The sequence below is a fragment of the Boleophthalmus pectinirostris genome, unplaced genomic scaffold (genome assembly GCF_026225935.1).
Source record: "Boleophthalmus pectinirostris isolate CB_2022bp ecotype Guang Dong unplaced genomic scaffold, ASM2622593v1 HiC_scaffold_6, whole genome shotgun sequence".
In the NCBI taxonomy this organism is placed as follows: Eukaryota; Metazoa; Chordata; class Actinopteri; order Gobiiformes; family Gobiidae; genus Boleophthalmus; species Boleophthalmus pectinirostris.
The window spans coordinates 8,852,793-8,879,241 of NW_026571447.1; the positions used below are offsets into that span (position 1 = coordinate 8,852,793).

Here is a 26,449-nt window from a genome sequence, read left to right on the forward strand (position 1 = left end):
TTTGGCCCCTGAAGGGTAAAAGCATTCAAAAATATGCCTGGCAGAAGCACAGATGATGTGGAAATTAACTTTGCCAAGTTATTATATAGTCTCATGATAGATATAATGTCATACCAAATATTCCAAATTAGAAATCAAGTTGTTTTATTTTTTTTAATCTTTGTTTCTTATGCAAAACTGTACAAAAGTGATCATTTTCAACTCGGGCTGTAGGCCTTTAGTTGATTAATCGGTCGAGGGAGTCATAGTTGACCAACATTTGTATTAGTCATACAAAAAATTTCATTTGAATAATAAGGATTTATATGTTAATAACAACAGAAGTGAGTGAGTTAACTGAAAATGTTGTATTTTTTAGTGTTTATACATAAAATGGCAGACTGATTTTATATAAGTACAGTTTCCTAGGTACTTTTAATCGATGCAACAATAACCGAAATATTGTGATATCGTATCGTCAGAAGTCTCAGAGTAATATCATGGGCTGTCACAAAATATCGAATTACAAATCTCATTGTTTATACTCATTGTTTGGTGCAGCTTCAGCTAAAAAGTCCATAGACCATGATCCTTTGATCTGTTTCAGTTGAGGCTCCATGAAGCACTTTTGCACATGAAGAAATTTTAACATGTAAAAGTAACATACTGAAGATTTTGTTAGCCTTCACGAAATATCGCAATAAATATTGTACCGTGAGATGCAGGATGATATCATGAGCGTATCATACTGAGAGATTTGGATATTGTGGCATTTCTAATACTTTTACTGTATAAATGACTATTGAGTACACCTGAATATAGGCCACAAAACACTTTACATATATAGGCCGCACTTGTCCACGTTGTAACTTGATATATTTACACAAAAGCTGCATCATCTGCATTTATTTGTGTGTTTTCCATGAGGAGGGTGTGTGTATGAAGCACAAAATATCTGTTCAAAACACAATCAAACGAGCATCTTCCTCGATGCATCTTTTCCACCTGTCTGTCACCTGTCTGTCTTCCTCTTGCACCCCCCTGAAGGCTTTAGCCTGTAAATATCTGTAGAGGGAGTATCAGACTACGTCACTTGGCGCTTTGCTGTGCATGTCTTCTATAGAAAGAGCCACTGTCCTGTCTGGTATTATGTCAATGTCTCGTAGGATTTGAGCAGATTTCAGACTCTCTCGGGGGCGGGGCTAGTTCTGTCAATCAGGTATGAGTGGATGTTCGGCTACTAAAGTTTGAGATGTTCCTTCTCGTCATTTACACATACGGGTAAGACGTATCCCCCCTCACTAATGTCCACTTAGCATCATAACTTATTTTATTACATGGCGATAAACTATTTGAGTGTGCTGACAGTATTGTTAACTATTGTAGCAACGTCATGTGAGCCCTAGATCTATGTGTAACCACACAGACACTGTTTTGCCAAACCATAGACTGTATATATGAATGGACAATGTGCCAAACAAAGAATCCGTCCGTATATTCGCTGCATCGTTTTATTAGCCACAGGGTTCAAAGTGTGTGAAAAAAGTAACATGTTATAGGCCGGAAAATACGGTAGTTGTGTATACATGAACTCCCCATGCTGGTGTAGTCTTGTTTTCAGAGCTTTTGTCATGCCCCTTTTTAGTTGGTTCATCTATTTTCAGCAAATATGTTTTTTTTTTTGTTGTTGGTTTTTTTTACATCTGTTTCAATAATTTGCTCTAGTCACTTTTTCAAAACTTTAGCTTCCACTTTCGAGCTGTGTCCACTTCTGCCCCCAGTGGTCAGCTCATGATTCCACATGTTCTGAGGAGTTGGACCAGATTTCAGACAGAACAACAAAGAAGAGGGTGGACAGAAGTTTCTATGTGTCCAGAACGTAAATCATAAATGAGGCTTTAGTTGGCTGGAGAATGTGTTAATGTCACCTGAAAGCCAGCCATAGCTCCCCTTCAGGATTTCTCACCACAGACGCATAGATCTTGGCCTGATGGTGCAGGTGTTGTAGCTCCAAAGCCATTAGTTTACTGTAGCAGCGGTCCCGTTTGATCATAGTGAGTGTGCCTTGAATACTTCAGCAGATTAACTCCAAGCTGTCTCCAAGATTGATGAAGTTCGCCTGTTCATTTGTCGTGGCCTTTATGGATCTACGGTCAAGCCGGGACACGGTGAAGTATAGAAGGGAACGTTATTTTAGGGCTGCTCGAGTATGGAAAAAATATTGTCACGATTATTTTGGTTAATATTGAAATCACAATTATTCAAACGATTATTTTTTAGTTACACAATGCATTTATTCAGCATTTCTCTTTCAAAAAACACACCTTGTTATTGATAATTTACGCAAAACTTTCAAATTGAAAATAAATATAGGCTACAAATATGAACCTTAGAGCAGTTTGGTGATGTATAAAACATAAAATGAATAAAAAATACTTTGAACATGAAATAAGGCATAGAAAAACATAAATGTATCCAAAATAAGCTGTTCTACAATCTCTATATTTAAAAAAGAGAATAAATATACTTACTTATATAAAAAAATAACCCAAAATAAACATTGTCAAGCTTTATCGTTTTAACTTGATTATATAAGTTTGGAAATAGTTTGACACACAAATCGAAATCGTGACCAAAATTTAATTAAATGCACAACCTTATATTATTTAGCGTTTTTCATATTTTGGTAGTTTTTAATCACACTGAAACCCTTATTGTGAGTGGGCTTGCATCTCCACAAACCTGACTCTTATTTGACCTCTATTTGCTTGTTTCTGTGGAACTGGTAGGGCATAAAACATATCCATGATAAAACGTATCTATCTCCATGGAGAATGTTTTAAAGTATGATTATAACTTTCTATTTCCATGTAATCATGCAGATGTCTTGCCACCTCCAGAAAGTTACATACTGTAGCTTTAACTGTTTCAATGACTTTTCTTTTTCACTCTTAATGGACCCATATTTTGATATTTCCTTATTATGTTCTAATGTTTCCTCAGCATAAACATACCTGGAGTTGTGTTTTGTTTCATTCACACATTCATACAAAACCTGAATATTTAAGCTGAGTTCTTTTCTCAAACAGAAAACACTCCGGTCCACCTTGTGATGTCATGTGGTAATACAGGAAGTGCCCCACGGTGTTTCTAAACTCCTAGAATCATTTGAATCATTTCAGTACTAGAATTGCCAATCCCTCTAATATCTCTGAGTCAAAGAAAAAAGTTAATTTGAAAACTACCGCTTCATGACATCACAAGGTGGAACAGAATATTTTGAGCTTTGGAGATGTAGACAGACTAAAAATAAAGAGTTACTCAAACATGTGAATGATACAAACCACAGCTCCAGATATGTTTTTGATAAGGTAACAGCATTATAACATGTCTTAAGGCCACACACTACAGGAGAATTTGTCCGATTGCTGCGATTTGCTTCTCTGCAAGTTCGGGCAAGCGTGACCTGACTTCATGTCTTCTTGTGTGATTATGAAGCCACTGCGCTCCTCATGTGTGTGGTGTTATATCGTATACGGTAAAAGACAATGAAACAGAGCATCGGGAGAAATGGAATTACAGACACACAGGCGCAAGATACAAATACAGTATAGTGAAAATAATTATTACTCACCTCTTGTAAAGTTGTAAAGTTAAACTGCAGTATTTTCATTCATATTATCCATAGAATGTGTCCTCCGCAAGTAATGACCTCCAGTCCACAAAACAGCACTGTGAATCCAGTTTGAAATGTTCTTTAAAAGTAAAAAGGCAAGAGTACTGTATTTTTCGGACTATAAATCGCATGGGATTATAAGGCACAATATCAATAATGTGGAATTCTCTCGTCTATTTTCATACATAAGGTGCACCGGTTTATAAGGCGCATGAAGCGAAATAAACGGACGACACTTGAGACTGGTCCCTTAGCCCAGGCGTCCAGGGTCCATTGGCAGATCGTGGTGTAATTCACCCAGCGTTGCCTCCCTGTCTTGGTGAATGTGTATTATGAATGTGAATTTGGGTGGAAAAATAAAGTTTTTATTTCCTATTAGGAGGACTCCAATATACACTGAGTAATAATGTGTTTGATGCAGCTTTGTGCACATTTGTTTACGCTTTACAGAAACAAAACTTAAAACCACATGACTCATTTTCATAAACTATAAGCGCTGAAAAAACAGCTCGCTCCTTGTGCGCTGATGCGGTCAGCTTCTGTCGGACACATGAGGCTCCTGACTACAATAGTGGTAATAAGATAAGATAATCCCTTATTGTCTCCTATGGGGAAAAAATTGTCTTGGAACAGGGGATCCCATGCTTTATCCAAAAAACAGGACAACACAACACAAAGCACCACATAAACACCACAATAGAACAAAAATAAATGCGAGACCAAGTATGACCACGATTGATGCGCCAACAGGACCTTTAAATCATTCTTTACAGGTAAATGCTTTGCATTCTTGTATTTTATAAATAACTGCACATTCCCTAAGCCTCTGTGCAGTTTTGATTGCACATAGGCTTAGGGAATGTGCAATCAAAACTGCACATAGGCTTCATGCTTCAACAATCCATCAACTGGTGTCACTTTGTACCTTACCAAAGTCCTATTAAAATTTTTACAGATTTTTGAGCACCATGTACCACATAAAAATGGTTCGAGGTCAGTAAGCACAACCAGAATTAATACATGAGGTGCACCGGATTATAAGGGACACTGTCGATTTTTGAGAAAATTAAAGGATTTTAAGTGCAATAGTGACTCTACTTCTTGTGTACTTTATCGCCTGCCTTCTGTGCATTAAAAATCATGTATCTGAAGTATTGCACCACATTTCATAAATAATAATAACACAGTTTTGTGGAGTGCTATGATCTCTTGAACACTGTAGACAAGAAACAGCTGACACAAGGTGCGCTCACAGCTTTATAGCCTTTGGTACACAGTCATATCCTGCTGCAGTCTTTGTGATTGGAGATTTAAAATCTCATAACATTCTCCTCGTGTCTGTGGCGTCGCTTTCTGTTGCTTTTTGTTGCACATTTAAGAATCGTTTAAGATGAAAAAATCCTGTAGTGTGTGGCGGTCTTTAAAGCTCACAGGGGCCAATTTTGCGTAATACAGGACATTTAAACCAAAGACACAGCAAAGATGTTATTCTCGGACAGAAGACTGAAGCATATTTAATAACAAAACCAAAACAATACTGGTCGTCTCATGCGCTTAAAAAGTAATTTCTCTCCTCAGTGCCTCGTGTTAAGGCTAAACTATTTTGGATTGATTCAAACTGACGCCATGTTTTGTTCTCTTCGAAAACCATCACATCTCATAAGCGTTTCTTTTTATCAACATTTTCCTCTTTATCACCCAATTAAGCATCTGGAATCCTGGTGACTACAAAAACTGTACTTGTAACTGTTTTCAAGGGCAAAACAGCGTAACTAGTACAACATCTACACACACCTGATCACAAGGTTGTAACTCCACTTTTCTCTGATAATTGTCGCCAAATGACTCCAATTAAAGTGGTGTCACCCGCATTAGGAGGAGGAATTGCCTTTCTAAAATGTTATCAGTAAAAGAATAGCTCCCTTCAGGACATTTTGCAGTTGACTAAGCAAAACTACTACACATTCTATTTTACAACCAGCAATATAAACAAACCTCCCTGCATGATTGCCCATTGTAAAGGTTCATTCTGCATAAAAAAGGTCATTTCGTGTAATTTCTCAAAGTGCCTGTACCTGGCTTTTTTTTTTTACCCAATGTATTTGAGTAAAATGTATCTTGCATCAGTTTAGCTATAATGTAGTGATGGGTGAATGGAGCCTTGTGAAGCACTGACACCTCAGTCGATATTGTCTCAAATGGTTCGACGTGTCTGAGGCCTTGGAGAAACACTGACCTCTAGTGGACAAATTTAACCATTGGCACACAGGTGTCTCAGCATCGATGAAGTATTGATAGTGTAAGACAATACTTGTGTGCAGAACGACACCGTACCTAACAACAACAATAATAATGATGATTTAAAATAATATGTAAAGAGCAACATAAATAGCAGCTGTAAATAAGAAAAGAGGTTATCTTGTTAGGTGGAATTAGATCAAAGTGATCCCAAACCATGGATCGCTTTTTTCCACTTGTAGATGCCATCGAAAATGAAACAAATGCCAAAAATCATCAAAATCACCATTAACCTCACACAATACTCCTCACTACCCAACGTTTTAAAAAAATACTGGTGCATCTTTTATACCAGGGGTGCTCACACTTTTTCAGCATGCGAGCTACTTACAAAATGACCAAGTCAAAATGATCTACCTAATACAAAGCCAAGCAAACTGCACTGAAACACTCTTGGACCCTCACTCACAGTTTGAGAACCCCTTCTTTAAGAGAACTTCCTCTGGCACTTTACACAAAACTGTGAAAAAAGTGAAGGAAGTAGGTAAGATTTTTAAACCTGTTTTTTAAAGTTCCAAACTGGAGTTGCATTCTTTTCTGGTTTTGCAGTGATATTTACCAGCCTCTGCACGTTTACCAAACCAAACGCACATCGTGACAAACACAGATGCATTTGTGCACTTTTGTTAGACAAACTTCAGCCAAATGTGGCAGTAGGTCTGTTCTGTAGATCTGCTCTATGCTGTAGACCTGCTTTGTGCCAACACTGGAACACAAATTTAGACTCGTTTTTGCTTCACGTTTGGTCTTGCTCTTCTAATCAGCCGCACTGTGGGAGGGGCTTGTGTTCGCTGTACGCAGGAAGGAGCGAGAGCGTGAAAAGGCGAGGGGCGGCGTGCTGACGTGAGGCAGATGGACAGGTAGGATGTTTAGGAAGTTGAACCTGCCCTGTGATGCACGCTGGTACACGAGGGCACACGCTGTTGCAGAATGAGCCGTGCATAGGGAGCGTGTGTGTTTGTGATGTGCCGTAGAGTCTCCGCGGGTTTCAAATGAGCGCACAGGCTGCACTGAGACGCCCCACACGCTCCTGCACCCCGCTACAAGTTTATTACCAACAGCAGCGGCCGTAATGAAATATGATCACACTTGTTGAGTGTCAGACCTTGAGTGAGAGACAAGACCGAGTCCAAACGCGATAGAGTCTGAGACGAGACATGGCGATCTACCCACACGACCTTGGCGATCGGCTAGTAGATCGGGATCAACGTATTGAGCACCCCTGTTTTATACTGTAGCAGTTTAGTGCTTGTCAAACCACGGAAGTGCACTGAACTTCCAATTCCAGAGTGGAACATTCGCTGAGCCAATGAAACGCTTCGATACACTGAAGCGATTGACATGCAGAGCGAAGCAGTAAAGGGGAGGGACCGACACTTTGGTCACGTGAGCGGCTGCTGCAAGACAAGCTCCGAGGCAGTGCTTCAGAGCAATTTGTTTCAGAAAGAACGAGACGTGCTCCGGAGCTCCGTCTCATTTGCCCATCACTACTATATTGTATAAGCAGATCTTGAGGTCAAAATAAGTCTGCTGTGTACTGTCTGAAGTTAAATTTGTAAAGTGTTTGTATTGTTTGAGAATCAGAAAGTGTGCGGTTAGCTTGCTAGTAGCCATTAGCATTACAGTAATGACAAAATTCCACTCTGGAGAGTTCCGAAAGTTGTGAAAGTGCTCATAAACATTATAAACACTGTGGTGCACTTAAATCATGTAAAATGAACTAATTCTGTTTTTTATGTTTTTCACATAGTAGAAATCATGTACAGCATCTTGAGTCATGTTGTTGCTTCTTGCTTTGAGCCATGGAACGAAATATTTAAACATTTTTCCCATTCTAAAATTATAGTGCACATTTATAACTAGGCTTTGTAATTTTGACATTTTCCTAGTTCTATTTCAATCCTACAAAACACCACTTCTCGCACATTCACAAAGGGAGTCATTCATTGATTTTAGCTCCACCCTCTGGCAGTCATCCGGGATTCACAGACCCATAGTTACATTTGTAATGGGATGTGTGATGTGATATATTGTGATGTGTGAGCTCCTATGCCCAAGTAATTTCCCTTGTGGATCGATAAAGTTTGTCTAAATCTAAGCCTAAGTAACTCCTATTTGTATTGTTTTCAGACTTTCTGAACTCTAAACTCAGAAATCCCAGTTTATTTCAAACCCATTAACACTTTAAGACAGAAACTGGTTCACTGAAAGGACAAAACACTGAGCCCCAAACAAAGTAATGTGGTCTACTCCATTCAGTGTAGTGAAGACAGCAGTGAGTGATACTCTGGAGAAACAAAACAGCTACTTCGCAAGAGGATGTACCAACAGACGAGAGAGCAATAGTGGACCACAGTCTGCTGTAAATCTCCACTTAAAAGCCATGGGCCACTCCTTTGAAGGACAGTGAGGTACAGATCTTAGCCAGAGAAAAGAATTGGTTTGAGAGGGGAGTTAAAGAAGCTATTTTTATAGCTTTGAAAGAGAATTCTTCCTTGGACAGAAATGGAGGACACAGACATCATTTATCTCCAATTTACAACTCCATCCTCAAACCTAAATCACAACAAAGAAAAAAATAATGATAGTCAGGTCAGGCCCAGTGTGAATGATTGTGCTGCTATGACTCCACATTCAGTGCAAGTTCAATAGGCTTAGTTAACAAACAGAAACTGTAAACAAGTCAGCTGTTGGTTTCAGAGTAGTTTCAGTGTAGTTACCTCCTCCCTTCAGACAAATATAAGGCAGTGTCCACCAGTATTTTGACCAGAAGTAAAGAAGCAGCTTCAAAACATAATCGACCATATAAACTCCGGTCCAGTTGACTAATTGAATTTCTCTTTTTGCCATGGATTCTACCTGGACGACTGAGGGATTGTACACACTTCCTAAACTGCAAATGGAAACCTTAGCATCAGTCCTTGTGTTTGTATAACTGCAATCCCAACAGATTTGAAGCATTGTGAAGTGTAGTAAAAACTAAAACTGCTAGTGTCAGTTTGTTAGTTATTTTTGAGGGGATTTGTTTTTTAAAATGAGTTGAGCAAATCAAGGTGTGTGGATGTATACTTTTTTTTGTTCATTGTAAACCACAATACTGATTTAAAACAGGTTAATAATAGAAAAAGATCCACTGATTTTATATCAAAAAACACCAAACTCTTCTTAGTGGCGTTTCACCGTAGCAAAGAGGTGATTTTCATTTACACGCATTGTTGAAAAATGGCTGCAGGGCATTTTTGAACCCTACATGATGTGGAGACTGAATTTTTGTCACAACTATAGTACAAAGTAGTTAGCGGTGATAGAGGGCAGGTGAAACAGACCTTCTTAGAGCACTTAAACCTAAAATAAAACATATCGTGAAATAGATAATTCCTCAAACATGCACAAAAGAAGCAAAACACATTTCCTATATTTAATTTTAGTTCAGCACAGCATGCCGTAAGACCTTCAAGGGTGCATTGTGCGTGAGACAAGAAGCTATCCATTGCCTAACCTCAAGGCTTTTCTCCCTGGAGATGTTATTGCTTTGTCTGAAATGTTTCGCAGTATGGTATTTGACCTTTCTCTCTCCATGGAGACCAAACCAGACCAAGTTACGGGTCAGATATTTGGACAGGCAACCGTACTCACAGTCAGAATGTTTGTTTTTAGGTATTTTTGAGCTATAAAACCACCTGTAATTGAATAAATGTGAGGTAGAGCTATTAAATGTGACACTGTGGAACATTCCAGGCAGAGCAATGACCAAAAAGTTGCATAGTACACCTTTAAATACCCATCTAGAGTCGCAGTGCAGTGCCAAATTGAGTAAACGCACTCTCCGGTGGCTGCAGTCCTGATAATGGCAGAAGTGTCTCCTTGTACATTAGCAGGTGGTGACTTATCTTCAGGGCCAGTCAGTGTTGTGGTCTTTTATCAGCGTTAGATTCACTTCCACTGGCTTTGCACAATACCCAGCTGCACCCAAAGCCCCAGACAGTTCAGGGACAGATCACGTTAGCAAGCTGCGCTATTTGCTATATTTGGGGCTCTTCAACATCCTGCTGTAATTTCGCCATATGCATAAAAGCATTTAGGAGAGTGGAAAATTGAGGCGTAAAAGCTCATAATGGGTTTTCACTGAGGCAAATTGTGTGATATATGTAATCGTTCAAATACGGGCGCAACTATTAGACACATGTATTAAATTAAAGTGCTATTGCGTAAATTTTACTGTGAAATATCAAACATTTAAAGGGTACATATACAGTAGCGCTATTTTCTGATCTATGTTATAATGTTGTTTCCTCATCACAAACATAACTGTACCTGGAGTTGTGTTTTATTTCATTCACACATGTTTAACGTACAAATCCTGCATATTTATAAGGCTGAGTTCTTTTCTCAAACATAAAACACTATGGTCCACCTTGTGATGTCAATACAGGAAGTGCTCCACTGTGTTTTTAAAGTCCAAACACTTTCACTAGAATCATTTGAATGATTTCAGCCCTGGAATTTCCTATTTTATTATTTATGTATTTATTTGGGCAAGAAAGAGATGTACATTCTTATACAATGGAACATTTAAATCAAACAAGCACAATCAGAGATATCAACCTGGTCCCCCATGAGGCATTGGTGGGGTCAGTTCATCATCACAGAAGCAGTTTATGAGGAGCCCAGCCCATATTACATGATCGTTATATCCACAATGTAATGTGTGTATCTGTACAGGCCCATGAACATGTGTGTGATATTGGTCACACATGACAATGTCTGTGTTTACTAGTGTTTAATGAAAATGTCATTTTTCATGAGTTGTGTTTATGTTAGTTGTGTAACTGTAGATCAGTGTGTTGTGTATCACCAGAAAAAGAAGAAATGGAAATTATTTTTGTTCCAATTAGAATTTTAACGGCATACACTGAAAGAGAAACGAACCATTATAATTAGTGATTATCTCAAAAACGAGTAATATTTTACTATACAAATGCATAGAATTATAAATAGATCATAATTTTTCTGAGATTTTAAGACCACTCCCATTGCTCGAGCTTGATCCTTCACGGAATTATAACCAAAAACGCATATTTGGCCTTGGTTACCTTGACCTTCATGTGACCTTGAATCAGTTTCAACCTGTAACATCCACTGTACCCCAGTTATGTGTGTGACAACTTGTGTGATGATTGGGTGAATATTTTAGCCGGCAGATGGTTCAGAAATTGACGAAATTGACGATCCTTTATAATGGCGTGACCTTTCAATTAACCCGTGTGACCTCAAATGACCTCAGATAGTCACTAAACTTTTTTTGCAGCACCGGGCACAGGGGCTTGAGCCACATGCCAAATTTGGTGACAATCGGTCTATAAATGGTGGAATTATTGCGGGTGGACAGACACACAGACACAAACACACACAGGGTGAACACAAAACCTGGTCAACCCTTTGGGGACCAGGTAAAAATTGCCCGAAAAGGAATGGGAAGAAGAAAATTTATTTAATCCCACTCCCCTCTTCTAATTTAACATGAGCATTCGTTTAATTTCATTTCATTTTTCAGACATTATACATTAAACCGGGGTCTCCAACCTGTCGCTCGGGAACTACCAGTAGCTCTCCACCCTCTTCCAAGTAGCTTGCCAAGGGATTTCGGAATTTCAAATTTCATTGCTTTAATGCCTATTTCCTTTGTAAATGTATAATTTTGTTGCCTAATTTTGTGCACTGATAACTGGATAGTGGGTTATGTCTTATTGAAATCTATGTGTACCTCATCTTCGGGTTACCATGGCTCTTATATTTCAAAATTTCTGCTAAAATTAAGGCCCTGTCACACCTTGACGATTTAGAAAATGTATGCCGATGTACCAGAATTTCCCTAAAACGCTGGCATACGCTGAACCATCGATGTTTTTTTTTAAATTTTGGGCGTATACATAGTGTATTCGTAACGAGTTGGACGTATACATAGCGTATTAGTAACTTATATAGAACATTTTGATAACTTATAGAAAACTTATACCAACTAATGCTGAGCGTGTTGCCAGCGTCCACAACTTATGCCTAATGACAGTCTAACTTTTGCACAGCGCACGGCAGCGTATAGAAAGAAACATGTTCAGTAAGTTCTGCAGTCGTATGGAACATGTCAAATACGTCTGCATACGTCAATATGCATTGGAGATAAGTTTGATATAAGTTACACATAGGTTCAAAGCACGTTACTCATAAGTTATGTGTACGCTAGACATGATCTCAATGTATTTGGACTTATGAGAAACTTAAATTAACTTGTGTCAATGATCGCATAGCTTACCTACAACTTATGGCCCGCGTATGCAGGATGTATAAACATACGTTGAGAAATTTTCAGCATGCTCAAAATTTTTCGACGACCTTCCCGTATGTCGCCGTATGCCAGCGTGCTTCAGCGTGCTCATAACTTATACAATACTTGGCTAGAATTTATCCGACGTACGCCAGCGTATTTGCCAAATTTTTCATATGTTGGCATAAGCTGGCTAAATCGTCAAGGTGTGACAGCGTTTTTTTTTAGTAGCTCTCTGGCATTTTCATTTTACAAAAAGTAGCTCACAGGAGTAAAAAGGTTGGAGACACCTACATTAAACTATATGAACTACTTACAAATGTGGACAATGAGTAACTGTTATAGCTTGGTAACATAACTTCATCATACATAAGCCTAACAACAATGGTAAGGTTAATGATATCAATAATGGCAACAGACAACAGATACTAGAAACAGGAAACATCAAGCATAAACCAGCACTACAGAAGGCAATATTAAGACCCATTAGACCATATGATTATATAACAACTTGAATTTATGTACATTTTGGCCTTGCTTGAGATGTGTATCATACTGAACTGAAGGTAAAAAGGTTTTGGAGACGCTCAAACGTGCGAATGAAACAAAGCACAACTCCAGGTATGTTTTTGAGGAGGTAACCACATTCCAACATGTCTTAAAGCTCACAAGAGTAAATGTTGCATAATATAGAATCTTTAACAAATATATTTCATGCCATAAAATAACTTTATGAAAATTCAGAAAAACTTCAAAAAGTCTCAGTGCACCATAACAGGGGGATTGGTGCGGTCTAAAATCCCATCCTCTCTTTTTATTAAGTTCATTTTTGATGACAACGCCGCACTGTGAAAGACTGCAAGCAAAAACATCTCCATGGAGACGAGCAGGCGGCAGAATCCCCAACAGAAAAGTGGCATAACACTGGTGCATTAACATTCAAGAGAAGACTGAAATATGAACTGCTGAACTGATACAAGATTTCAGAACATGTCTAATTTTATACGATACGGTTTGAGGGGTGTATATACATGAGAAGACTCGCAATCTCTGCCTACAATATGCTGCACTCTTTTTATTCATATAATAGAGTATTTTTTGTTCTGCTGTCTTTATTGTCAGGAAACATGAGATAATGCTGGTGCACTGTTAGCATGCTAGTTGTTGCAAAACACCTATCGCTGTTGAGAGTTGTGAGAAGCTCTTCTAAACTCATTGCAGTGAATGACATCGATGCTAAGAATAGACATAGACTGTATATAGAAGTGGACTGAGGGAATGTGACGTTACCCATAGTGTTCAGATCCAGCCAAATGAAACTCATCGAGGCTGGCAGTTATCGCAGTTATTCTTAATTTGTTATGACCCATGCTCTGCTAGGGACAGGGGAAGTAACAAAAGAACCCAGATGTAAAATGGTAAAACTAAAGTTGTAATTTATTTAAAAGGAATGTAAAAGGTAAAACTAACAAAAAGAGGATATATATATATAATATTTAACAGAGGAGTTAAATGTCTAACTAAAAGTAGGCTAACAAAAATAGAGTAGATAAATTACAGTAACAGAAAAACAAATCAGTCTCAAAACTAAGTCACCATGGACTATTAGTCTCAACCACCAAGTTAACAATACCACAAGAGACACCGTAAGTGTGGCATGCAGTCCGAAGGCAGAACAGCAGCTACAATCAATCAAAGAACAAATGAACAAGAACATCCTTAGAGAGATTAAGGGAATTATTTTCTTGTGTGTTTAAATACAGACAAATGAGCTGTATGTCCATTACACAATACAAAACTATACTCTTATTTTGATATAGAGCCTGATAGAATAAATGGAAATGTGTTAGAAGGATTATGAATGCTTCGGAAATGTTGTGCAAAAATAAAAAGTAAAGAGCCAAAAGTATCAGCTGTGACAGTAGAAATGTAGCCAGGCTGGTGCCACCTAGTGCCTCCACTCAATTTCATTTCTCTCCAGCGACTAGGTCAGGAATCGTGATACACTAGATGATTTGCAAGAACCCCGGAGGTGAGAGTTCAGGCACCAGCCAATCAGCGAAGAGCCATTCATTCTATGTTGGTTCCCGAGATTGAGGATTTAAAGCCGGAACAAAGAGAATGTTTAGTGAATTTTATCAAGAGGAAAGACTTTATTGCCATTCTTCCTACGGAATTTGGGAAAAGCTTAATATACCATTTTGCCCCATTAGCAGCGCATCACATATATCACAATCAAATAGCAGTGATTGGTTAAATTAAAAAGTACCCACCTACTGTTGAGCAAACAAATTCTAATGCTGCGAGGTCAGACGGAGTGAAATCGTCTGATGAGTCAGGTTAGTGGAAATGCACAGTTGGTCATTAAATGATGTATGTAATGTCTCAGATCACCACAGCAGCGCAGTCCAGCTGATCCAAACTCAACAGCCACACACAAAGTGCATCCCACATTTGGATATTACACGTCTCCTTTAAAATATTCATACCATTTAAAAAACTAAAAATCTGCCTCAAAAAACCATAAATAAGAATAAATTTGTAAAAAATTCTATTCCATGCGCGCAACCAAAAAGCCAGTCAGGAGCAAAGATGCTGAAGATGCATTCCCCTTTCCTTCCTACACCACTGCTTTGGCACAGAACGAGCACTTAGCAACGAAGAGCAGTAGTTGTCAGTCAAACTTGTTGTTAATGTTAGCAGGAGCTGATCTTGGGGAGAGAAGATCTGCTTTTAATGGTCATATCTTGATTTTCAGACAAAATAGATCAATAAAAACAACAGGATCATGTAGAGAAAGAAATGATGAACCTCTCAGCAGCGGTTACAGACAGAGGGGCAGCCGTTTTTCTGTCTACAGTCTGGATTAGGAAAGTGAAAGCTGAGTTTTTCATGTTTTTAAGATAGTATAAATCAACTACAGCACCGTTCTGTGTAGTAGGTGATTTGTTTTCTTCTCACATGTGCGTCCTTGTGTGTCCAGGTGAATGATACAGTGCTCACCGACGTCCAGGGCCACATCTCCTCAGCCGCAGACATCTCTCCAGCCTACCCGTCGCAGAAGTCCATCAGTCTGGCCACAGGTAACACCAAAACCCTTGAACTCCACTCATATTTACTGGTACTCTACTCACATCGGTATTGTATTCCTCTCACATCCTTTGGTACTCCAGTACGCATCATCTTGTACTTTGCTCTCATCGACTGGTACTCTACTCTCATCGACTCATACGCCACTCAGATCTTCTGGTACTTTACTCACGTCAACTGGTACTCAGGTCCTATTCATATTCCTCTCACGTTCTTCGGAACTCCAGTAACATCAACTGGTACTCCCCTCACATCCACTGGTACTCTGCTCTCATAACTCAACCACAAGTTGACCGGTACTCGACTCACATGATATCCTTTCGCTTCTCTTGGTACTCTGCTCACGTCCACTAGTACTTGCACTGTCCACTTGCACTCACATCGACTCGCTCCACTCCACTCACATCCATTGGTATTCTAGTAACATCAACGGGTACTCTGCTCTCAAAGACTCGTACTCTGCTCATATCGACGGGTACTCCCCTCATGTCAACTGATACACTCCTCATATGACATCCACTCACATCTTCTACTACTCTCTGCTCACATCGACTCGTACTCCTTTCAGATCAATCGGTACTATACTCACATCAACTTGTACTCTACTCTAGGGATGGACATTAGTTGATTAGTAGATTAGTTGACTTATTGATAATTGATCATTAAGAATTTTGTTGATCACGTTAATTTAATCGACAAACCGAATGTAGGTTGCTGTGCGTAGCGTTTGATTGTTAATTCTCCCGAAGATTGATAAAGAAAATTGTATCGCTAACCCATCCCTTTTCTACTCACATCGACTCATAATCTGCTCATATCAACTCATACTTCCTTCACATCGATCAGTACTCTGCTCACAACGGCTGACAAACCACTCACATGACATCTAATCATGTTCGCTCGTACTCCCTTCACTCTGCAAAAAGCAATATCTAGCTAAGTTAAAATGACTTGAGTTAAGAACATGTTGCTTTATTTGATTAGATTTAAGTAAAATTATCTACCAATGGAGTAAGTGTGTTTTTATTAATTCAAGCAACATTCAATTTTATTTCTTACTTTAAGTGCAAAGAGTTGTTGTTTTTCTTATCATAAGTGTAGCAAGATGTATTTTCAGTTTTCTGTTAAAAAGTCTTGTTCCATTGGTAGATTGGTAGAGAAATCATGATAAAACTTCAAGCAATTCAAGTAATCTTAACCTGGCTAGATTTTTAGTTTTGCAGTGCACATCAAAGAGTACACTGCTCACACGATCCACTGGTACTTATTTCGCCAAACCTCCTTGTCAAAGCCTGATCTGGGCTGGGCCTGGCTACTTGGATGGGACTCCGCTGGGAAAATCAGGTGCCACAGTGGGGCGCCAGTGGCAAAAACTCTCATTGTGTCCTAGTATGAAAGTGGTGTGTGTGTGTGTGTGTGTGTGTGTGTGTGTGTGTGTGTGTGAGTGTTAGTGTGTGTCGGAGGGGCCGATGGTGCAGATTGGCAGCCTCGCTTCTGTCAGTCTGCGACTTCTGTTGCTACAATAGTATCTTATAAGTGAATAAATGAGCTCTGTAAAGCTTCTTTGAGTGTCCCTAAAAAAAACATTGCATTCTCTGCTACTCACTCACTCTTTCTGCTCACATCGACTCACATCGACTGGGGCGGCAGTAGCTCAGTTGGTAGAGCATTCGCCCACTGATCTGAAGGTCGACATAAACATCACAGGTTGAGCGGTCAGATCCACAGGTTGGCTGGTGTGATTCCAGCTCCCACAGATGAATGCTGTCGTTATGTCCTTGGGCAAGACACTTAACCCACCCTGCCCACAGTGTCTGCGTGCACTGGTGTATGAATGTGTGTGTAAACGGGTGAGTGGTTCCTTGTTGTAAAGTGCTTTGAGTGCCTTGAAGGTGGAAAAGCGCTATAGAAAAATGTGACCATTTTACCATTTACTTCGCTCACATCGATAGTTCTCTGCTCACATCCATGGTTCTCTGCTCAGGTCAACTCATACTCCACTCACATCGATGGTTCTCTGCTCACATCGATGGTCCTTTGCTCACATCAATTCATACTTCGTTCGCATCGATGGTTCTCTGCTCACATCAACTCATCCTTTGCTCACATCGATGGTTCTCTGCTCACATCAACTCATACTCCACTCACATCAATGGTTCTCTGCTCACATCAACTCATACTTCACTCACATCGATGGTTCTTTGCTCACATCGATGGTTCTCTGCTCACATCACCTCATACTTCACTCACATCGATGGTTCTCTGCTCAGGTCAACTCATACTCCACTCACATCAATGGTTCTCTGCTCACATCAACTCATATTCGCTCACATCTGCTTTCTTTGCTCACATCGATGGTTCTCTGCTCACATCAACTCATACTTCGCTCACATCCATGGTTCTTTGCTCACATCGATGGTTCTCTGCTCACATCAACTCATACTCCGCTCACATCGATGGTTCTCTGCTCACATCAACTCATACTCCGCTCACATCCATGGTTCTTTGCTCACATCGATGGTTCTCTGCTCACATCAACTCATACTCCGCTCACATCGATGGTTCTCTGCTCACATCAACTCATACTTCGCTCACATCCATGGTTCTTTGCTCACATCGATGGTTCTCTGCTCACATCAACTCATACTTCACTCACATCGATGGTTCTCTGCTCACATCAACTCGTACTTCGCTCACATCGATGGTTCTCTGCTCACATCAACTCTTATTCTGCTGACATCAATGGTTCTCTGCTCATATTAACTCGTACTCTACTCACATCAGCTGGTTCTGTTGACGCTATAGTGACACATTAACTCTAGATCACTCATTTCCTTGGCTCATAGCTCATAATGTGTTTACTGATATGCAAATGCAAGCAACATTTGAAATAATAGAGCTACTTGGAATTAATACCAATTATGATACTCATAATTTTCAGATTGTTAGTGCTGGTTCACATTTTAATGCGGTATTCTTTTCTTGCGATTATCATAATTATAGACCTTTTCAAATGGATGCTATTTATTGTGTGATTAGTTGTTTCCTGTCACCACATCTGTCTGGTTTAGCTGTTATTTGAAAATTACACCAATCACTCAAATTAGGCTGTGTAGAGTGGTAGTGGCGCAATGAGCCGATATTCAACCATTAACAATATGGTAGCTGGTTTGAGTCACCCCTCTCTCTGAAATTGCGGCTTGATGATGAGATTTTAGGGAATTTGTAAGAAGAAAAATGAAAAACCCATCACTTCAATCCAGGTTAAAAAAGCATTGTAAACACGCATTACTGACATTTGTACCGAGTAAATTTTTCTGTAATGCCTTACATTACTACGTTACAGCAAAAAGCAATGCGTTACTGTAATTTGTTACTTTTATAACTTTTGTTACTCCCAACACACGGCCTCAATGAGTTTCATTTGACTGGCGCCGAATGCTCACACTCCTTTTGTCCACTTCTTTATACAGTCTACGTTTGAATCCTACCTCAGTGCAAACATACATTATATAAAAGTGGCTGTATCTGATTGATTCCATGTATTTGTGCAAAATCTGTTTGTCTTTTGTAAAAGCAGCTGAGGTAGCATGGAGCGGAAATAAGACTTCTGAGTACGGTCTGCATTTAAAAGTGTTTTTATCCTCTGAGAATCAGGCAGTGCTGTGTGGTTAAGTTAAAACTTTCTCTAGATTTGGATAAACTGTTACTAAATCCTGAGTTATGTCCCAAATTTGGTACTGGGTGACATAGTTTTCTTGCTAAATGGATTTCCAATTTTGCCCTGGTTTAAATCTGGGTTTCGTACATTTACATTTACATTTACATTTACATTTAAACCAGGAAGACTGAACACATGAAGAGCCTGTCACATTAAATACTATATAGACTTGTTTCTTGTTCTATATATATGATAAATAGAATGATGAATTTGTTTGTACTAGCGGAAGATTTTAGTTATTTTTCTCTACAATGATAAGATTTCAGCAGTAGAAAAATGAATTATGAACTTCCATGAGTCATTATAGATACATTTTTACAATTTTGAACATTTAGAATACTTTTGGGGGGATAATTCGGCATCTATTGGTGGATTTCACATAGTCCGTCAAATACTTTTCTCCATGGAGACATTATTGCTTTGTCTGGAATGTTTCACTGTATGGTATTAAACCTTTCTATGTTCATGGAGACCAAACCAGGCCAAGTTAGTGGTCAGATCTGTGGAGAGGCAAACCATTTCAAGGTCAGAATGCCTGTTTTTCTTGGTATTCCTGAACAGTAAAAACACCTGTAAATGAATAAATGTAAGGTAGAGCTGTTTAATATCATACTGTGGAACATTCTAGAAAGAATAATGACATGGCGACAGACCCCCGACCAAAACGTATGCTTAAGGAAACACTGTGACCACGCTAGAAAAGTCATTCAGCTGCAATGGGCATCAGGCAATGTTAGTTACTCCACAGCAGTCTAGCTTGTATTTCATTGTTTTGGTCCACTACTTTAAAAAGGTCAGAGTAAATACTGCTGGAGCTTTGTTGTGTTTAATTGCCCCACGGAGAGGCAGAAATGTGAGCAACGCATTTTTACCTTGTCAAAACCTAATTGCGCAAAGTAAATGAAATGTCACATGGAATTTTTGATTACTGCTTTGCTTACTGTCTTAAATAAGATATGCTAAAATGACTTGAATTAAGAAGATGTTATATTGATTAACGTAGATTTCACAAGACAAGTAAAATGGTCTACTAACAAGTCTTTTTGTAGTTGAAATAGGAAAATACTAGTCAGGCTGCTCTCACCAAGTGCCTCTGCTCAATTTCGGAATACACTAGACAGTTTGCAAGAACCCTGGAAGTTGTAGACCACTCACCGGCCAATCAGCAAAGAGCTGTGAAGCCATGATGTCAAACTCAAGCGACTGTCTGGGTCCCTTTTGTGGTACAGCACAACAATAAACAAAGCAGTCGAGAAGGATGTAGACGAATCCATACATTCTGCGTTGGCAACGATTTCCAAGATCGAGGATTTAAAGCTGAAACAAAGAGAATGTTTGATGAATTTTGTCAAAGGGAAAGATGTTATTGCCTTTCTTCCTACGGGATTTGAGAAAAGCTTAATATACCAGTTAGCCCTGTTAGCAGCACATTACATGTGTCACGATCAAATAGCAGCGATTGGTTAAATAAAAAAAAATACTCGCCTACCATCAAGCAAACGAATCCTAATTTTACAAGGTCAGATGGTTTCCATGAAGTGAAAAAAAAAACAAAAAAAAAAAACACACATTTCACTTTTTTTTTTTCTTTACCAGTGAAATCTTCTTAATTTTAGTCATTTAATTTCTGTGATGGTACACACTGCAATTTTTTCAGATCTGGCCAAGATTTTAAAACTTATTCATGTTGTTTTCAGATGTATTATTTACTTACTAGTTCTGAGACTGCTTCATTCTAGTCTAGAGGTGGTTTATTTTAAGATCACTTGTCAGGTAAAATGATCTTGCTGCATGGACAGATCATTTCACCAATCAGTTGCAGAATTGCAACATTTACTTAGAGCTGTCTAGTAATGCCTCACATTGACTGAATGTAACAAAAAGTGCATATACCAGCACCCAACACTCTGTATTACATTATATTACACTTTTGGAGGGAAAATATGAATATTGGAGTGAATATGACATTCCAAAGTCAAACGACATGGCTGCCTTCTACTGACCACTCAGCTCTCTTTTCTGGATACATTTTAACAATTGTATAAGTAAGTAACAATCTGTGATATTTTTTTCTTTCATTCTTAACATGATTAGTGTTAGGAAAGTTAAATATATTTTTAAAAAAGTATACTACATATGAGTTAGAGTGATTTAAGTAAATGTTGCAAAAACGCAACACTGGGTTACAAAGGGTGCCCTTTTTACACAGAGAATCCCTCACCCCGAGTGTTGAGCCAATAGAATGTGTGTGTGTTTATAGTTGTGTACTATATAAAACTGTATAATTTTGAAATAGAATCAGAGGACAGTGTTAGTGAGAACTGTTTCCAGTGCTGCTTTCATCCTTCCACATTGTGGATAACCACAGTGTTACAGAAACAAGACAAACTTTGGAAGATTTGGCTATGGTTGAAGTCCTTCATGGAGAAGTTTCTAAAGATAGTGCTAGAAAAGCATAATTAATACATTTTTATTTATTTACTATTATTTATTAATTAATTAATCATTGCATTGCATTTATATAGCGCCTTTCAAGATCCCCAAAGTGCTTTACAGTTCATTATTCAGTCACTCCATACTCAGTGGTGGTAAACTACTACTGTAGCCACAGCTGCCCTGGAGGCTGCCAATCGGCGCCACCTGCCCGTCTGACCTCCACTGCACACACCACTTTGTGGGTGAAGTGTCTTGCCTAAGGACACAACGATGGGGTTTTTGCAACTGGCGCCCCCCTGTGGCACCTGGAATTCACAGTGTCTCCCATCCAAGTACTAATCAGGCCCGGCCATTCTTAGCTTCTGAGATCTGACGAGATCAGGCTTTGACAAGCCAGGATGGCCAAAACTAACTCCATTGATGAAATGATGATTCCTTTCAAGGGAAGGTTCAGTGGAATCAGGCAATATATGCATGGTAAACCCCATTCCTGGGGCTTTAAGATCTGGGCAAGAATAGGAATCTCCGGCATACTCTGTGACTTCGATGTGAACCAAGGTAGTGTGCAGGGTAAGCCTGCTAGGTCTAGCACCAGACCATGGCCTAATCTTCCAAACTTTGTCTTGCTTCTGTTCATCCCTAACACTGAGGTTGTCCACAAAGTGGATGGATGAAAGCAAAGCACTGGAAAAGGTTACAAGGCATCACATCAGCTATGGGGCCATACGTGTACTTAGTGCTGTTCTGTATAAAAAAAGATGTTTTTTGTTTTGTTTTGTTTTTTCAATTAAATTTATTAATTTAAAAATATGTTTTAATTTTATTGAGTGAGCAATAACTAATACATAGTTGGCTTTTATTAAATGTGAAGTTTGTAATATTGTTACACTAAAGCCCAATGTTGCAATTTTGCAACATTTCCACAGATTCCTCAAAAAAAAGAAAAAAAGAAAAAACTAATTATTTTCTGTATTAGAGGCTTAGTACAAACATGTTAAACAAGGTTAAATTTTTTTCATCCAGGAAATGAATGCTTGGGTCTCAGAGGGTTAAGTCATTTTCTGATAGATTTGTGAAGTTTTTAAATCTGAAATTTTGGCCAGGTTTTTTGCAGCGTAAAGCTAACTAACATGCTAACCGTGAACTTCCTGTTACTGCCTGTTACGCTTTACAATTAGATGCAGTGGATTTATTTTTACCCCAAGAGGTAGCAAAAGAAAGATTCAGTTCTGTCAAATGGACAAAAGCTTTTGCATCCCAGCAGTTCTGGTCAGACGCTGGTGGACACTGCCTTATATCTGCCCACAGAGAGGAGCTAACTACACTGAAAATAATACACCGACTTGTTTACAGATTCTATTTGTTAGTTAGGCCTATTAATAGCATAATATTAGCATAATCGTTCAGGGCCCTGATGGGTGTACTCACACTATTAGCTTACTGTTTATTGTTTACTCTGTGTCCCTGTTACCCTGTCCCAGATTTAAGGCAGTGTCCACAAAAAACAAACTGACCAGAACTGAAGAAGCAGCTTGGATGTGAAAACTGCCAAAACCTTTGTCCATTTGACGGATTGAATCATTCTTTTGATATAAATCCTACCTGGACGATTGAGGGATTACACAGATACCTCAAGAGATGCTTTTACAATATATCTGAACTGGGACTTTACACAAATACAAGAGGGAAATCATGTACAGGGCCTTTAAGTCTGGTTTTATTTAGTTTTGCTGCTTCTATTATCTATCTCAGGGTCTTGTTCACAAGTGAGGGGAGGATGGAGAGTGAAACTGACAGGCGGATCGGTGCAGCGTCTGCAGTGATGCGGTTGCTGTTGTGCTGAAGAGGGAGCAGAGCCGGAAGGCAAAACTCTCGATTTACTGGTCAAACTATGTTCTTCCCCTCACCTATGGTCATGAGCTCTGGGTAATGACCGAAAGGATAAGATTGCGGATACAAGCGGATGAAATGAGTTTCCTCCGCAGGGTGGCTGGGCACTCCCTTAGAGATAGAGCGAGGAGCTCAGTCATATGGGAGGAGCTCGGAGTAGAATCGCTGCTCCTCCACGTCGAGAGGAGCCAGTTGATTTGGCTCAGACATCTGTTCCGGATGTCTCCTGGGCGCCTTCCTAGAGAGGTGTTCTGGGCAAGTTCCACTGGAAGGAGGCCCTAAGGAAGACCGAGGACGCGCTGGAGGGACTCCAGCCTGGGAACGTCTCGGGGTCCCCCTGGAAGAGCTGGAGGAAGTGTGTGTGGAGAGGGAAGTCAAGGCCTCCCTGCTCAGACTACTGCCCCCACGAATCAGGCCCGGATAAAGTGGAAGAAAATGGATGGCTGGTGCTTCTATTAGCAACTGTAGCTACAAAGTTGGTTTAGGTCCAAACTTTCACTCACTGGTAATTCTTGCTCTCTGACTGTTGTAGCTCCTGACAAAAAGGGTGCTCTATATAACTTTTTGGTTGGGGGTCCGTCACCTGCTTGTTTCTGTGGATATGTCATTGCTCTGCCTGAAATGTTCCACAGTATCACATTAAACAGCTCTACCTTACGTTTAATCAGTTACAGGTTGTTTTATAGCTCAAAAATACCTAAATAGATATTCTGACTGTGAGCGTAGTCGCCTCACTACAGATCTGACCTGTAGCTTGGTCTGTTTCGGCCTTTATGAAGATAGAAAGGTTTAATCCCGTACCCTGAAACATTTCAGTCAAAGCAATAACATCTCCATGGAGAAAATCATTTGATGGACCCTATACCAGAAACCTTTAAGATACCTTTAAGTCTAGTTTTATAGGTTGGCATCTTCTATTAGCAACTGTTGCTTAGTTCAAAACTTTCACTCACTTGTAATTCTTGCTCTCTGACTCACATATTATAGCTATGGACAAAAAAAAGCAAAAAACTTAAGTGGATGACAAGTAGTAGACAAGTCTTCAAGTTCGGAAATAACACACGATCTAATTATTTTAATATTTAGCCCAGATATGTCACCATCAAAGCTACTCCAAACTGCGACTGGCTTATTTTAGAACAAAGCTACCCAAATGCTTCGTGCTGAGTTTTGTCACAGCTGCGCGCCACTAAACTCCCATCCTCCTGGCGGGTAGGACGGTCTATGTAATCACTCCTCATTCACCCATAACATGCAAATTCACATACTCCAGATTCAAACGCCTCCCCGTACTTCAAACCTAGCTCTTTAACTCTATTCATCGCCGCGTTCAAACGTAGCCTGGAACAACTGGTGCCAATTATGTCCCGCTTTCTCCCAATTTACCACCATTGTAGCCAGGCCCAATTAAAAGCACATACGCAGCTAATGAGAGCCACTACTCCAGTCTGAAGGAGCTGATTGAAGTCATCAATAAACAACGCGAGGTTAAAGACTCTATCAGTCAAACGCTAACCACGCTACAAAACACAAGGTCTGTTCGCTAATGTTGAAGGTGCATCGTGTGACTTTTCTCGTGAAGGGTTCGTCACTTGCTTGTTTCTATGGATATGTCATTGCTCTGTCTGGAAAGTTCCACAGTATGACATTAAACAGCTCTACCTTACAGTTATTCAATTAGCTCAAGAATACCTAGAAAAATTGGCATTCTGATTGAGCCTCTCCAGAGACCTGACCTGTAACTCGGTCTGGCTTGGTCTCCACAAAGATAGAAAGGTTTAAAGAGTTCACAATTTTGGACATAGTACGTTGATAGAATAATGTTTGAAATTAAACTAACCTTGCATCACATGAATTGTTACATGTTGAGGGACTATTTTCTCATATATCCCTCCGCCGCTGCCAAGCTTTCTATTGGAAAGTACAACTCTCTGCTGCTGCTCAGACATAAATCCTTCAAATCCAAGTTTGATTTTACATTTTACATTATTCTGTTGACACAGACATCCACATCGACACTTTTCCTTTGGATGTTTGGAGTGGATAATACTGTTTTTAGTGGCAGGATAACTATGGCCATTGACATGCACTAGCCTAGCACCAGCGAACCTCTGCAAATACAAGGACTGGATGGAATATTTCAAAAAGGGTCTCCACAAGTCTCCAACACTCTGGCTCACTAGGAAATCCAAAATTCCAAACTGTACCCTTTAATGCCATACTGTGGCTTCCAAATAAAGCAATAGCATTTGACGGACCCTCCACCAGGAAAGTTACACAATGCACCTTGAAAGATTATCACCAAACCAAAAATTAGAAGTGGTTTGAAATTTCACCCACCAACCCAAAGGTCACAATTAGGCCTGTCACGATAACAATTTTTAACTTTGATATATTGCTCAATATCGGGAACTGCTGTATCATTATATTTCCAAGAGTATTTTTTACAAAGACTTTTAGTATCACAGTCATGATTTAACCATTATTTTTTATTGAACCATATTGAATCGATTTGAAATATATTGTATCAAACCAAAAGTTCACTGTAGAGAGATCGAGGCCTATGCATCGAGGTATGTATTGTATCGGAACTTCTTAATGATACCCAGTACTATCGCTGACTTAAATAATACTGACACACAAAAGACCAAGAGCAGATTCAAACCACAAAAACTATTCTAAATCTACGCTGTTGTTAAAAACTATGATCTGCAATAAATAAACAGCAGAATGAAACACTTAAAGGTGCAATGTGTAACTTTTCTGATGGAAGATCCGTCATCTGATCTGCTTTGCCTTGGGTGTTCCACAGTATGGCATTAAACAAATATATATAGTCTTTATTCAACTACAGGTGTTTTTATTTCTTAAGAATATCGCAAACAAACAAAAAAAAAAAGAAAAATGTGAGCACGTCCGCTTCTTCGCAGATCTGACTTGTAACTTCGCCTGGTGACGTGAGCTGCTCCATAGAACTGAAATGAAATGCCATAATATTTCAGGAATAAAAAAAAAACATGGAGTCAAGTGGTGGACC

The 26,449-nt window shown here is 39.3% G+C and overlaps 1 protein-coding gene across 1 annotated transcript in view; it reads left to right on the top strand.

The window, feature by feature from the left end:
- Nucleotides 1–26,449, top strand: part of si:ch211-113g11.6 (uncharacterized protein LOC559008 homolog) — a 225,038-nt gene that overhangs the window by 104,858 nt on the left and 93,731 nt on the right. Inside the window, exon 5 of the mRNA XM_055163474.1 lies at nucleotides 15,259–15,358. Within this exon, the coding sequence (XP_055019449.1) occupies nucleotides 15,259–15,358 (100 nt within the window). The remainder of the gene's footprint in view (nucleotides 1–15,258; nucleotides 15,359–26,449) is intronic.